This window comes from Nylanderia fulva, unplaced genomic scaffold (assembly GCF_048542155.1).
Source record: "Nylanderia fulva isolate GAGA-0341 unplaced genomic scaffold, ASM4854215v1 Scaffold7, whole genome shotgun sequence".
NCBI classification, from domain to species: domain Eukaryota; kingdom Metazoa; phylum Arthropoda; class Insecta; order Hymenoptera; family Formicidae; genus Nylanderia; species Nylanderia fulva.
The window spans coordinates 6,008,021-6,021,833 of NW_028190807.1; the positions used below are offsets into that span (position 1 = coordinate 6,008,021).

At 35.0% G+C, this 13,813-nt stretch overlaps 2 protein-coding genes across 5 annotated transcripts; one reads left to right on the plus strand and one right to left on the minus strand.

Annotated features, from left to right (window-relative positions):
* The first annotated feature begins 555 nt into the window (after positions 1 to 555).
* Positions 556 to 8,914, plus strand: LOC114940854 (uncharacterized). Of its 4 annotated transcripts, none has more exons than XM_029315608.2 (10): positions 556 to 758; positions 1,756 to 1,818; positions 3,760 to 4,307; positions 5,824 to 5,952; positions 6,574 to 6,714; positions 7,074 to 7,202; positions 7,493 to 7,753; positions 7,960 to 8,055; positions 8,146 to 8,217; positions 8,341 to 8,914. In XM_029315608.2, exons 3-10 carry the CDS (start codon positions 4,163 to 4,165, stop codon positions 8,406 to 8,408), a joined length of 1,041 nt encoding a protein of 346 aa, XP_029171441.1. In that variant the 5' UTR covers positions 556 to 758; positions 1,756 to 1,818; positions 3,760 to 4,162; the 3' UTR covers positions 8,409 to 8,914. The 4 variants fall into 4 exon arrangements, with proteins under 4 accessions (XP_029171441.1, XP_029171442.1, XP_029171440.1 ...); XM_029315609.2 differs by having other exon boundaries at positions 1,756 to 1,813; XM_029315607.2 differs by lacking the exon at positions 1,756 to 1,818.
* Positions 8,915 to 8,971: 57 nt separating this feature from the next.
* Positions 8,972 to 12,900, minus strand: LOC114940853 (glucose dehydrogenase [FAD, quinone]). The gene is made up of 5 exons (XM_029315605.2): positions 11,346 to 12,900; positions 10,845 to 11,200; positions 10,146 to 10,496; positions 9,643 to 10,013; positions 8,972 to 9,498 (listed from the first exon to the last, which is right to left on the minus strand). Exons 1-5 carry the CDS (start codon positions 12,008 to 12,010, stop codon positions 9,145 to 9,147), a joined length of 2,097 nt encoding a protein of 698 aa, XP_029171438.2. The 5' UTR covers positions 12,011 to 12,900; the 3' UTR covers positions 8,972 to 9,144.
* Between the last annotated feature and the right edge of the window lie 913 nt (positions 12,901 to 13,813).

A 13,813-nucleotide genomic window follows, 5' to 3' on the forward strand; every position in this document is an offset into this window, starting at 1 on the left:
TAAAAATATTAAAAACATTTTTTGTTTATTTTTTCATATGAAATCTTTTTCTGTATAAATCTCGCTTTTCTTTTTCTTTTACTCAAACAAATAGCCAATATCATCAAGTACGGTTATACATATATGATGAAACTATAAAATTGATTAAGCCCGGAATTCTATAATAATTATTAATGCAATTGTAAAATCCCATCATTTTTACTACAGCATAAAATATATATTTGTCATGTGTTCTGCATTATCTTTAACTCATAATTTTGCTGTTTAGAGACATTCAAATCACACATTTCCGATAGAAAATTCGAGCAAAGAGACAACCTTAACAATTTGTAATTTGGCTGAAAAAAGCATAATAATAGAATGACGCGTTAAAAAAATTCTTACGAAAGACATCTACGCACCTTTATTTGTCATTTTATCGTACAATGCCATCCATTGAGGGAAGGTCCAATTCTTCTAGCTTCACACTGTCATCACATACGGATCTTATTCATTCAATCGCTGAAAGGATATAAATAAGAGTTATTTTCCAGAAAGTTAAAAGACGCGATTGAGCCGCTGCGTGATAAGAGTCTCTAGAGCGATTGCGTCTGAAGAGGAAGAGTTCCCTCGAATTCTGAGATATAAGGAGCAAAATCTTGAAGAAATGGCGGGAGAGCTGAGGAGGCCCCCAGTGAGGGAGCTGCGGCTCGTTGTGCTGTCAATCGCGCTTTGCCTCGCAGTTGCCGTTGCGCACGGCCAGCGCAAGCATCGTCAACGTGAGTGTCAAATCAAATTCGAGTGTACGACACGCGGGATATTTTGCGAGCAAGCGAAGGAAAATATCGAGATTTTTGACCAAAAAATTAAATTTATTTTAAAAAAAGTATCCGCAGCGTCATAAAATAAATATGATTGAAGAGTATCGAAGTTAAAACGTTTAAAAACAATTAAAAAGATGGAGGATTTTATTTTTAAACGATATAAAATCATCACGTGAAACAAGTTCATTAAATATGGAAAATATCGAGATATCGTGAGTTAAAAAAAGATATAGCCGAGAGAATTTCTTTAGCGAGGACATAATTAAATTATGCTTTGATGCACAATGAATATTAATAATACAATAACGGTGGTGTATAAACTGAGCAAAATGTTAAATATTGAAAGACATTTTCAGTGAAAATTATGCAGATTAAAATTAAAACCGTAATCACAAGTCTAAAGAGCATGCGAGCTTGAAGAATTCATCGTGCCGAGCGTCATTTCCACATTTTCAAAATTAATGAAATTATAATATAACGTTACGTTTGTTAACGCAATGTAACATTATTAATAACAAATGTAAAATGTAAATGAAGAATAGTGTTTCATCCTATTATAATTATCGAATTATAATTCAAGTTATTATTTTATATAATAGTAAAGTGTCATAAAATTATCTCGTATAATCATGAATCAAGTGCAACAAAAAAGAGAGTGTCTTAATAAAATTTTCAATATCTAGTCCTATTTTCCGAATCGATATCGGAGCTGTTTACGTTTTAACTCTATAGAAACGCGTGAAGATATAATAATAATAATATAATATCGCTTTAACTGAAAAAAAGCATCGAATCACGCGTGTTAGAGATAATCGATTAATCGATATTTAACTGCTGAAGCAAATATATAATCGCGCGTTCTCTGTCACGTTAAAGATGATCACAAGCACGTCGCGGAATGTTTGAAGGATAGCATTTTTATGACCCAGTAATTTGTTCTTCTCCTTCGTAGGGAATCGCGAAGATCGTGGCGAGTCACGGAGACCGGATCTACGCTCCTGGTTCTCACAGTTAGGTGAATGTCGAGTGGAGAATACGCGATCATAATTAAAGAACAAAGGGGGCCCCGTTTCCTTCGCTCGTCTCTGTTATTCCGATTTAACAATGCGTTTTGGACGCGAGAGGGATTACAACATTCCGAGTCCTCGACAAAAGATTACAGTTGCACAGACTTCTCCCGCTCTGTGCAAATAACGCCAGACGCGTTATCACTTCAAACGACATCATAATTACACATTCATTAACATCGCCATTCAAATTCATTATCATAATTATCACATTTAATTGCAATTTGCGTGAAAGATGCGCATGTTCCTTCGAAGACAATCGCTTTATTCAATCGATAGGTCTCGTATTTTGGTGTCAATTGCGTACCCAGGTAGCACAACGAATTCAAAAAGAATTCATTTGTATGTCATCAATTTTGAGTCCTTTTTCAAATACATATAGAATTCATTTTATAAAAAAGGACTTAAAATTGGTGACATACAAATGAATTCTTTTTGAATTCGCTGTGCTATTTGGGTAGTTTCGAACGAGAATAAGGAGATGTATGCAACAAATACCCAATTCGGGTTTGAATATAGCTTTCCCTAAATACGGCACTGTAAATCGACACACAACAATGGCTTCTGCTGTTATAGGCACCGCGTGTGTTGCGCAACCAAACTGAAACTATAGAAAGGGCGCTAAACTCGTTTGTATGTGTGTGTTTGTATGTGTTCACCACGATCGACCTTCGAGCATTTACGGGATCGTTGTTGAAATCCAAAGCGGGAAACTTCGCCCACGATTTTATGACGTGGACTCACCACGGTTTAAATCGCCGCTCAATGCTACAATGGGTCATTGTTTGAAAAAAAAAGAATGAATTTGCATAGTAAGTCGAAATAAAGTTAGCGACGAAACAAGATATAGATTTTGAAAATTAAATTAAATCGCGCGCGCATAAATTCACTCACACACACACACACACACATATATATATATATATATATATATAATGAAATAACATCCTCTAATATAGTAACCTTCTCTATAATAACATTCTCTAATAGTAGTTCTAATATTTATTATTAGAGCATGTAAATTAAGATAACAGCTCTTCGATATCGATTTAAAAATCTAAAGCAGATTTTTTGAAGAGCTGTTATCTTAATTTACATGCTCTAATAATAAAATCTGCTTTAGATTTTTAAATCGGTATCGAAGAGCTGTTATCTTAATTTACATGCTCTAATAATAAATATTAGAACTACTATTAGAGGATGTTACCATAGAGGAGGTTACTGTATTAGAGGATGTTATTTGATTAGACGCTATTTTAACTCGGAAGTCGAACGGGATCGCAAGATTGTATTAGAACGGTTTAGCATCTGTTATTCGCCGATGACAAGTCAGCGCATAAAATTATTCATAATGATTTCCGCATATGAATGCGCAACTATTTGCACATAATTTTTTTCAATCGGAGTCAATTCTCTACGGGGTGCGTGTTCAACTGCAACTTCCTGTCGAGAAATCGACGAAACAAGGCGATTCTATAGCGACGAGCTCGCTCACACGCGATCATTTGTAAACTAGAACGTCTCAAATTAGGCTTGTGCGTGTGACCAGAAGAAAGAACGAATCACAGTACAATAAGATTGAAAAATATCGTGATCTTTAACTTTTAAACTTGAAATAAAAGACGTACTTTTTTCATTGTGACGAAAGAAAGGTCTCTTGGTGCGCGGAAAATTAATCGAGTCGTTCGTAGAAACAAGGTTGAAGTTCGACGAAACGAATTTTGAATTCGATATATCGAAAACAATTAATTAAAAAAAAAAAAAAAATTCGCGAATCCGCGAACAAATGTGTGAAAAATGAATTAATCGCGAGTTGAAATTAACAGGATCTCGTAATTTTTCTCGAATACTCTTATAACAACGTATGATGATTCGGACAAAATTTCCAGATTGATTCATCCAAGCTCGACTAAACGCTCAAGTATTTTTTTCGTTCACCTCGATTTGTCTCGCCTCGAACGGACGAAGAAGCGATCGGACACACAGGCGGATACACAGGCATAGAGAGGATGATTATGCGGGATACGCCTCGATGATATCCGTTCCGAGGGTGTAGCTTGTTTTCTGCCTATATTGCGATTGCGCAACGTGTAGCATCGGGCATCGAGAGGAAACAATGAGAACATCGTCGTAAAAGCTAAACGGGGTCCCGCTGCTCGATCGTGACGTGGCGGCCTTCGAGCGATCGGATCGGATCGTCCCGTGACGGGGACCGAAAATGACAATAAGTCGAGCGGCGGTTTTGGTGATGAAACCTTCCGGACGCGGTGCTTGTCCGCCGTCATCGCGAGGATGACGAAGACGTGGACGGTAAGCGGCTTCACGGGGCTCCTCGTCCTCGTACCCGTTACCGTCTGCGCGACGATCACCTACGTCAACAGCAACGAGGACCCGTCGCGATGCAACGATCGCAGTAATAATAATCGCTCTAGCAATAGTAAGCAACATTTACCATTTCAATGACCAGGGTTGGGTAATAACTAGTTAATTAGTTAAAAACTTTTAACTTAGCTTAGTTCATTTCAATTGTATTAATTTTTAATTTCAACTAGTTATTTTTATCCTTAAACTTATTAACTTTTTTCTCAAGTTAAATTTCTTTTATCTCTGAATACCATTATTGTTTTTTTTTTATTATTTTTAAAATAAAGTATTATTAATTTTTATGTCCATTTGTCATTAATTGTAATTACCAAAAAAATATATTTCTATATAAAAATTAAAATTTCTTTGTTGTGTGTTATTATAAATTTTTAAAGAATTAACAAACAAAATTCTAATTTAATTATGTATAAATGTTTTTAAAAATTAACTTTTGATTTAACTTCAGTTAATTTAATCTTAACTTTTTGTTCATGCAACTTTTAACTTAATTAAATTAATTTTATAAACAATTAACTTTAACTTAACATGGTTTTAAAATTCATTAACTTACGTAACCCTGTCAATGACATTTGCGATCAGCGATATTCCGCGATTGACATTTCATTGTACGAATTAACAATGAAAGTAACAAATTGAAACGACATACGTAACGTAGATCTTTTCCTCCCACGCATTCTTCAATTGCTTTTAATTGAGGAACATTTAGTATGTCACAGTCAATTTGATCTAATATATAAAATGGTTAGTGTCTCTTTTTTTATCTTCTCACACTTTAATTTAAGTTAAAAAGGATCCCCCAACATCCATGTCCGAAAGACATTCAGAGGACATCCAGAAACATCCGGATGATATTTTATATTCTCTAGATGTCTTCTGGATGTCCTCTGTTTTTTTTCATATGTTGTAGCTTAGGACTTGCTGAACAAAAAATGTAATAGTCTTAAGCTAAATAATCGATAGTTACTGACAATGAGTTACAGCCATGGTCAAACAACTCACAAAGTCGTAATTTTTCGTGTTTAACTGGCTGTAAATCAGTAACCATCTATTAGTTAGTTTTAAACCTATTACATTTTTTCAGCAAGTCATAAGTCACAACATGTAAAAAAAATCAGCAAATTTTCAATTAGGGGTTCAATTTCATCTAGGTTTTATATAGGTTCAAGAACCCCGTACTAATCATATAAAATTAAATCTTGATAAGATCGGCTGATTTTTTCACATGTTATAGCTTAATCTGTTGAACAAAAAATGTAATATAGATTCAAAACTAAATTAACAAATACTGATTTACAGCCAGTCAAATACGAAAAACTTGGATTCTATATACGAATTGTTTGACTGGGCTATAACTCAGTAAACAATCTATTATTTAACTTTGAGTCTATTACATATTTTATTCAGCTATAACATATGAAAAACAAACAGCCAATTACACTGAAAGTCAAAATCCTATGTATTTGATGTGGAGTCTTTTACATAGAAACATAAATTTTGATAATTATTTTTAGTATTACAACGTAAAATAATAAATATCGCTTTATGTAAGTGAAATGAATATTTTCCAGAAACTTTCTCACTGTGTAAATACGATGTCGACTGTATCGCGAATGCATATTGCCAGAACCAACAAACCTGCTCGTGCAAAGAAAATCACATCGAGTTTAGGATTAACAACAACTACAGATGTTTAAAAGGTACTACTTCTTAACAATAATATAGCAATTTTCTATATTGCGTATAAAAAAATGAAAAAAATTAAAGATAAGATAAACACCTCTTTTCAAATGTAATTACTTGAATATTCGGGAGCGATGTCATCGACCTCGAGAAACGAGAGATCCCGCGAAGATACTCGTCCATCCCTATTCCTTTCTCACGATCCCGTCTCACCCGGAGCGTGTCGTTCGTCGTGCTCGTTGAGCCGACAGAGATCACGAATAATTTCTATGAATGAGTCAGAACGGCGTAAATCCGTCCCTAGATACTGCCCTTTCGGCGTGCAACGAAACGTGCAGTTTAATTTAAATTAAATTAAAATTCATTGAAATTTAAATTAAAAATTCCAGATCGTGAAAATTAACATCGCGAATTGCGAAACCTTCTACAGATATTTCTTCGACGAATAATATCTGAATTGCGCTCTCGAAATTTCGCTAAATTATCGTTCATCAAATGTCATAGATTTCCGAGATGTAAATAAGAAAGCTATGCATTTAGAAATTTTTATCTATATATAAGAAACTTTTAACGAGTACGTAACGTGAAACATGTAAATTTGTGAACGGATACCCATGGGAAAAATCTTATTTTGACAGTGGCTACTAGTATCGGTGATCCCTGCGAGGAAGACATCCAATGCGAGTTTACATTTACATCGCAGTCGGAATGTCGAGAAGGCACTTGTCAATGCGCCCACGATTCTCACTTCACGGATGGAAGGTGTTACGAGTCCGTCGGTGAGTGTTGCTTCTTTCCTGAGAAACGTTTCAAGCCGATCCCCCTTCTCATTATGCATATTTATGGGAAAAATAAATATCCCGAGAATAATAGGGTGGAGGAGACAACAATGGGGAAAAGTTTATTCGGTGTGCAAGCAGAGAAGAAACTATATGACTGATTATTCTAAATAATATATGGCTTGCCTGTTTTTTACCGATATTTTTACACAGGTGAAGCACCTATTATTTATTTGTCTAATGTCTGTGCATATTTTATGATGTAATTAGAATTGATTAAAATAAATATCCATATACGTATATGCGCATACGTATAGTTGATCGATTAATCAAAAGTATCGTCTTCTATTCGATCGTAGGTTTGGGTAAACGTTGCCGATCGAATCGCAATTGCTACATCAGGAATACTTTTTGCGAGTACGGTTTCTGCACTTGCGGTTTGCGTCATCACGCGAATCCTGACAACACCGGCTGTCTACCAAGCGCTAGTAAGTATCATAATTCAATCGATAGAAACTACTATAAATTCAACTTTTTGCGAGAATTCTTCAAGCTCGTCAAACCGTGCTCGTGCTTACCTTTTATTCCTTAACGATGACACGCGAAGTAAAATATAACATACATACATAAAGTATAAAACAAAAGATAGCCAATCTACTATGTAACTACTTTGTAAAATAAAAAATGGAATTACGCATCTACTATGCAACTACTTTGTAAAATAAAAAGCATGTATAAGATTTGGAACGCACCTATATAATATTGTCTTCTTTTTTAGAATTGGACGAATACTGCAACAACGATGACGAATGCATCGTGGAGAATTCGAAGTGCATGCACAACAGATGCGACTGCAAAGTGGACTACGTGCTGGTCGAGGGCAGTCGACGATGTCTGAAGGCCGCTTCCTGGATCGGCGAGGAATGCGAGCAGCAGTCCCAGTGCCAGCTGATCCTAAAGCACAGCCGATGTGCAAATGGGACGTGCGATTGCGTCGCCGGTTCTCACAGACGTGGCCGTCGATGTTACGTTGATGTCGGCGAGTATATTTGTCCTAAACGTTGATTCGATCTTGATTTACCTTAATTTGAAGCGAAACAGATCACAGAGCTTGACATCTTCCGTGCGACATAAATACAGTTTAAAATTAAAATTATGATTAAATGAGAGAAAAAAATATATTTGCAAGTTTTATATCATTCAAGCTGATTTTATACTAACGCATGAAAAATTTTGCAATTTTAGAACTTGGCGGTCATTGCGAGACTCACCATCATTGTATCACCGGAAGTTTGAGGGATTCCAATTCGACGTGGAAGTTGAAAGTGGATTGTGTCGACGGTACGTAATTGCTTGTTAAATACACGCGATTATTTAATCGCGATTTATTATGCAACAACGTAAAATAAACGTGATTTTATTCATGCGCAGGTTTCTGCACTTGTACCGATGGTTATACATTAATGGAGGAGCTGCAGGACTGCGTTCAATTCAGTGATAATGGTATATCTATACTTTATTTTTAACATTTTGAATCAATATTTTGTCTCAAATTAATTTTATTTATTTTATTTTAATTATTAATGTTAAAATTAATTTACTTTGACTCGTCTCATTTTTTTATAGGTGCAACAAGATGGCAAGCGTACGGAATACTCTTCATCATCTTTATCGCGAAATTTTTTATGTGCTAAGTATAATGGATCTGTCCAACAGCGTTTTCCATAAATCTATAAACTCATCGATTTATTAACTTAAGATATTTAAATATATAATCGTAGAGCTTTAATAATTTATCTCTATAGTTTAAACGTGGGTGTATCGCTGTATTTATTTAAATTGTGATTGTTCAATGTAAATCCGATATTTTAACTAGCAATTCAACTATAAGCAGCCAAAGAGAATCAGCGTGTTTTCTTCAACTTGAGAAAACCGCAATAACGACATTGTTCTTTTTTTACTTCCGACATATATTAACTGAATAATATTATATATAGTCATTGAACTATACACTTGACTATACACTAGGACTATACACTTGAGAGCAGAACGTCATTTCTACACTTTTAATTTAAACGTATAATAATTTTGCGTAATTAGGTTCTATATTCCTATAGAAAACAATATTCTACTCGAAAAGTAGAAAAATTCTACAACAAGTTTGTGTGTATAATATTTGAATATATCTCTATTATGTAAATACGCAGCGCTTCCTTTAAGTCCCCTTAAAAATTCAACGATTTTTTGTGGCGCAAAGATCAATGTATTTATCGCGCTTCGCTTTGAACCTAAAAATGATTTTCATTTAATCACAGTCTACGCACTTTCACGATAACGCGTCCCACATGTTTTACTTCGTAACATCCTCCACTTCCTTGCTTCCCACACCTTGTATGTAGATGTATACGTGTGTGTTTGTGTGTGTGTGATTCACGGAGCAAAATCTTTCCAATCCTCCTTGATCATGTCGCTGGCTTTCTCGCCGATCATGTACGCGGGCGCGGTCGTGTGACCGGCTATTATGGTCGGCATAATGCTGATGTCCACGACCCTGAGACCATTGATCCCATGCACTCGCAATCTGTGGTCCACCACGCCCGAATTTTTCCGCGTGGACATCTTACACGTACCTGAGTAATGGCCTACGTTCGTCGTTACGTGACGGGCGACGCAGGCCCAATATGCGTCGCTCTTAAAAGCAATGTGTTTGCATCCTGGAAACGATACTGGTAGCAGCGTGACGTTGTAACGTTTAAACGCTCTCGTGGAAGCAATTTCCATCGCCTGGAAATTGAAAAAAATGCGACAAAAAAATATGAGAAATATAATAATTAGCGAGTATAATATAATTAAGAATAAATTAAAAATAAAAAAATGTATAACGATAGATGTAACGTAGAATATATAAATGTACATAAAGATTCTTACTATCTTTATAGCTTGCACCATTTTATTCAGATCATCCTCGTTATCATAATAATTGAGGTCCACGATAGGCAAATCCAACGGGTTGGTGCTTCTCAAGGTGATTCTGCCGCGACTCTTGGGTCGCAGAAGCACAGGCACGAGTGTGAAAGCGTTGAATCCGTCGTAATTGCTAAAAACTTCTTTATAAAAATTGTCCGATAATCCAAGCAAATTGCGATAAACCCCGGAAACATCACCGGCTAACGAGGATACGCCTAACACCACCTCGATGTCGGGATAATCGTCTTCTGTCAATAATTTGTTCCCGTTAGGATATGTTTTAAAGATGTCACGATCGACGGTGATGGAAGTTATATCGGGAACAGTCCAAGCTGCAAGAAATAACGTGACTTTTGCATTTTTTCGTTTAAGTTTAAAGAGAAAATTTTTGCAATTATTTATTAATATATTTTGTAGAAATTTTGTAAAAATTTTAAAAATAATCAGTAATATAAAAAGCTTACCGCTATATCCGTATATATTTTCATCCTGGACAATGGAATTAAACTTGGACTTTTTCATATTCAAATGAGCCTTAGTATTAAAGAAAGCTAATGCTTCGGCGCCTGCGGGTATCGTCAGAGGACCTGTGCCTTGTATCAGGTAGTCCAGAAAAATGGACGGATTAGAACTTAGACGTGGTTCGTCAATAGTCACGCTCTCGTTGACTAGAAACGTTAAAGCTGACATGCTCACGTGATCCTGTAAATTAAACCCCACTGGAAGATCCTCGATTACATGGATGCCTAAGGAGCTCAAGTGGTCCTTTGGGCCTATTCCAGACAGCATCAGTAATTGTGGTGAATTAAGAGCACCTGTATAATAAAAAAGAAGCCTCTATTTATCTGCGTAAATATGGTATAAGTAACAAACTAATTTATAAAATAGCTTTTTATTTATTAATAAAATAAACTTTAATTTTTAAATATATATTATAAATATAAATATAATTATTAAAATATATATAAATATATATTAATATAAATTTTGAAATATATTTGAAAAATAAATATTTCTTTCTCTAATTTGATCTAAAATTTACTTTTTAATATAAATTAATTTTCTTTACCAAATATTTTATTAAATATATTTCTAAAGTAAATTTACTTTGTAATTAAAAATCACGTATTTTTATTCCATAACGATATTCAAAACGTATATACCTGCACAGAGTATAATCTCCTTAGTGGCGGAGACAAAGTACGTTCTATGATTCTTTATGAATTCAACGCCGACGGCTGTTTTCGTCTTTGGATTAATAACAATTTTCGTGACCGTCGCAAATTTAGATAAATAAAAGTTTGGTCTGTCGCGGATCGGTCTGAGGAAGGCTTTGCCGGCGCTAACTCTGCGTCCGTTTCGCAGAGTTGATTGCACGCCCGAGAAGCCTATAAGTCTGTCGCTGTTGTAGTCTACCAGATCGTAACCGAGTTCCTGACCGGCCTTCAAGAAAGATTCCTTCAACGGAGTAGAGTAAGGAGGAATCGTCACATCCAGATATCCATTGTATCCATGATATCTAATGAGGAGAAACGTAAATAAGAGAAATGTGTAATACAGAAATAAATAATATTACAAATATTGTTAAAAAATTTCATACGATTATAAAATTATGTGAGGTGTAAAAAAAATTAATTAATTGTTTCTGACTTGAAAATATATACCTGACGTCTTTATCGGTCAGCTTGCACCTCTCGGACTTGATGAAATACGGCAGCACGTCCTCGTAACTCCAGCCGGGATTACCGAGTGCCTGCCAGGCATCGTAATCGGCCGGTGCTCCTCTCGAGTAGATCATGAAGTTCACCACCGAGGTGCCGCCGACTGCCCTCCCAGACATCACGTTGCACTGGCCGTCGACCATCGAAATGCAGTATCCACCTTGGCCATTCGCGTCCTGCGGTCGCGGTTCGCTCTTGTACAAGCGAGCGTAGTCCGTCTTGTAGAGGATCGGCGCCAGAAAAGGAATATCCGTGAGGAAGATCTCGTCGTTACCCTGCTCGAGGACCAAAATCCTCCAGTCGGGATTCTCGGTCAGGCGATTCACGAGGACGGATCCCGCCGAGCCGGCGCCGATCACCAGGAAGTCGAAGGGAACAGAGTGATCGGGTACCTCGTTTTGCCACGTCCAACTCCTTGGTAGTGTCGGGAAGCCTGAGAAGTGATAGATCATCTCGAGAATACCCAGTGACATTCCACCGGCGTATCCCAGGAACATGATCGTCAAGCAGAACCTGAGCATCGTAAAACTGTGCTTATCACGTGTGAGATATAAATCTTTGCTTCTGGTCTTCTTCAAATCTTCAGATCTTCTTTCAAATATATACATGCCGATATTTTTCTAGTTTTAATACATTATTCGCATTCTATCAATCTTGTCTGTACTGTAGTTTGTCGACTTCTTTCTCTATAGATAGCTATAGAATTTTGATATTAAACACAGTCGAAGTATAGGATAATACAGATGACTTCTTGACGTTCTTCGAGAATTTTTGGTTTGAAAGATCTTATGCAGTTGCTTATTTTAAATAAGACACAATTTATATCACAAAGACACACGATCCGACTGGCACAAAGAAAAACTGTTTACAGCATTTTGTCACATTTTTATAGAATGCAATTGAGATGAGTAATACAAGTATTTTAAGATTATACAATAGATTTAAATAACATCAGGGTCAACTAAGTCAGCTGTGGTATCATTTTTCCGATCACGGTTGCGTGACGTAAATAATATAAAATGAAAGAATGCAAGGTGAATACTAATCAGCGGTTTTTAAAATAAAATAACAACACTTTTTTTGCGCATTTAAAGTCACAATTGAAAAAGTCCTGACAAGAAGATCTTGTTATAATCGCATGTACCGAACTTTCTTTCAACTGTCCCGACGCGATTCTTATCTTCGGTCATTTAACTTGATTATCTCACTCTTCAAAGACATAATCTTCAATCTCACTCTTTTAAGACGTAATCTTAAAGAAATCTTCAACAGATGTAGGATAGTCGAAAAGTTTTCTCATGCTTTTTCATGCGTTTCAAACTTATATATTTTTTTATCATTCAAATCTTTCTATTATATGTACCTATATTTTTGAAACATCTTCGATTGTATACGAAATTGAAATAGACGAACTAATTTAAATGGGACACTTATTATAGATGATCACTAAAAATCAATCCTATATCCTTTTTTTTATTTAATAAATAAAAATACTTGTTATGGATCGTGCTTTTAATGGCGTTGTTGCTTTTCGCTTTTAACAAAATTTGTTGAAAATGCGAGCTGATACTTGAGTGATAAAGTAAAATTTTAATGAAATGATTCGAAGAGAGATATATCGATTCGTGTTTATTGCTCGAAAATTCACTTAACTACTAATCGTGAGATCGAATTATTCGATCTCTGTGGTCTCTTCTGACTTGCTAAAGTGATTGAAAGAAAAATCGACAAGGTCGACCGCTTGTCATGCGTGTTTAATAAAAAATAGAAAGTACCATTGCAATTTGTTGATGTTAAAATTGTTGTCTTTATGATAATTTGTTATAATGTCAATTTATGTATATACAAATTGTCGATGTTAACTTGTTATGTATACACAAATTGTAAATATATATATGTTTTCTACGATATCAATTGACGTAATCTTTAGAAATACACGTATGCTTACGATATGCAATATGTAAATGTAATCGATGTAACTTGATTTAAACTGAAGCGTACATAAAGTATAAAATATATTTATAAACTTTTGCTGTGAAATGTGTACATTTCTCAAGTGTTTTGATGTTATTCTGTAATAAAAATTTAATTAATTCTATTTAAGAGTTGTTACTTTCCTTTATCTGATCAATTTTAAAATACAAATAAGAAAATTGGAAAAGTTGTAAAATAAATAATAATTGTGACAATTGTAAAATATTTGAAAAAAAATATTAATTAAACCATATAAGTTACTGCAAATTTTAATGCTAATATTTCAGAATAAAATTCCACAATTAAATTTTTTTAGATAATTATAATATCTAGGAAATATTCTCATTTCGAGTAATTGAGGGCAAATTCCAATGGCAATGTCAGATGAATGTTCGACCGAGGCATTACATCGGATTAAATGTGACGAAATTATCGAA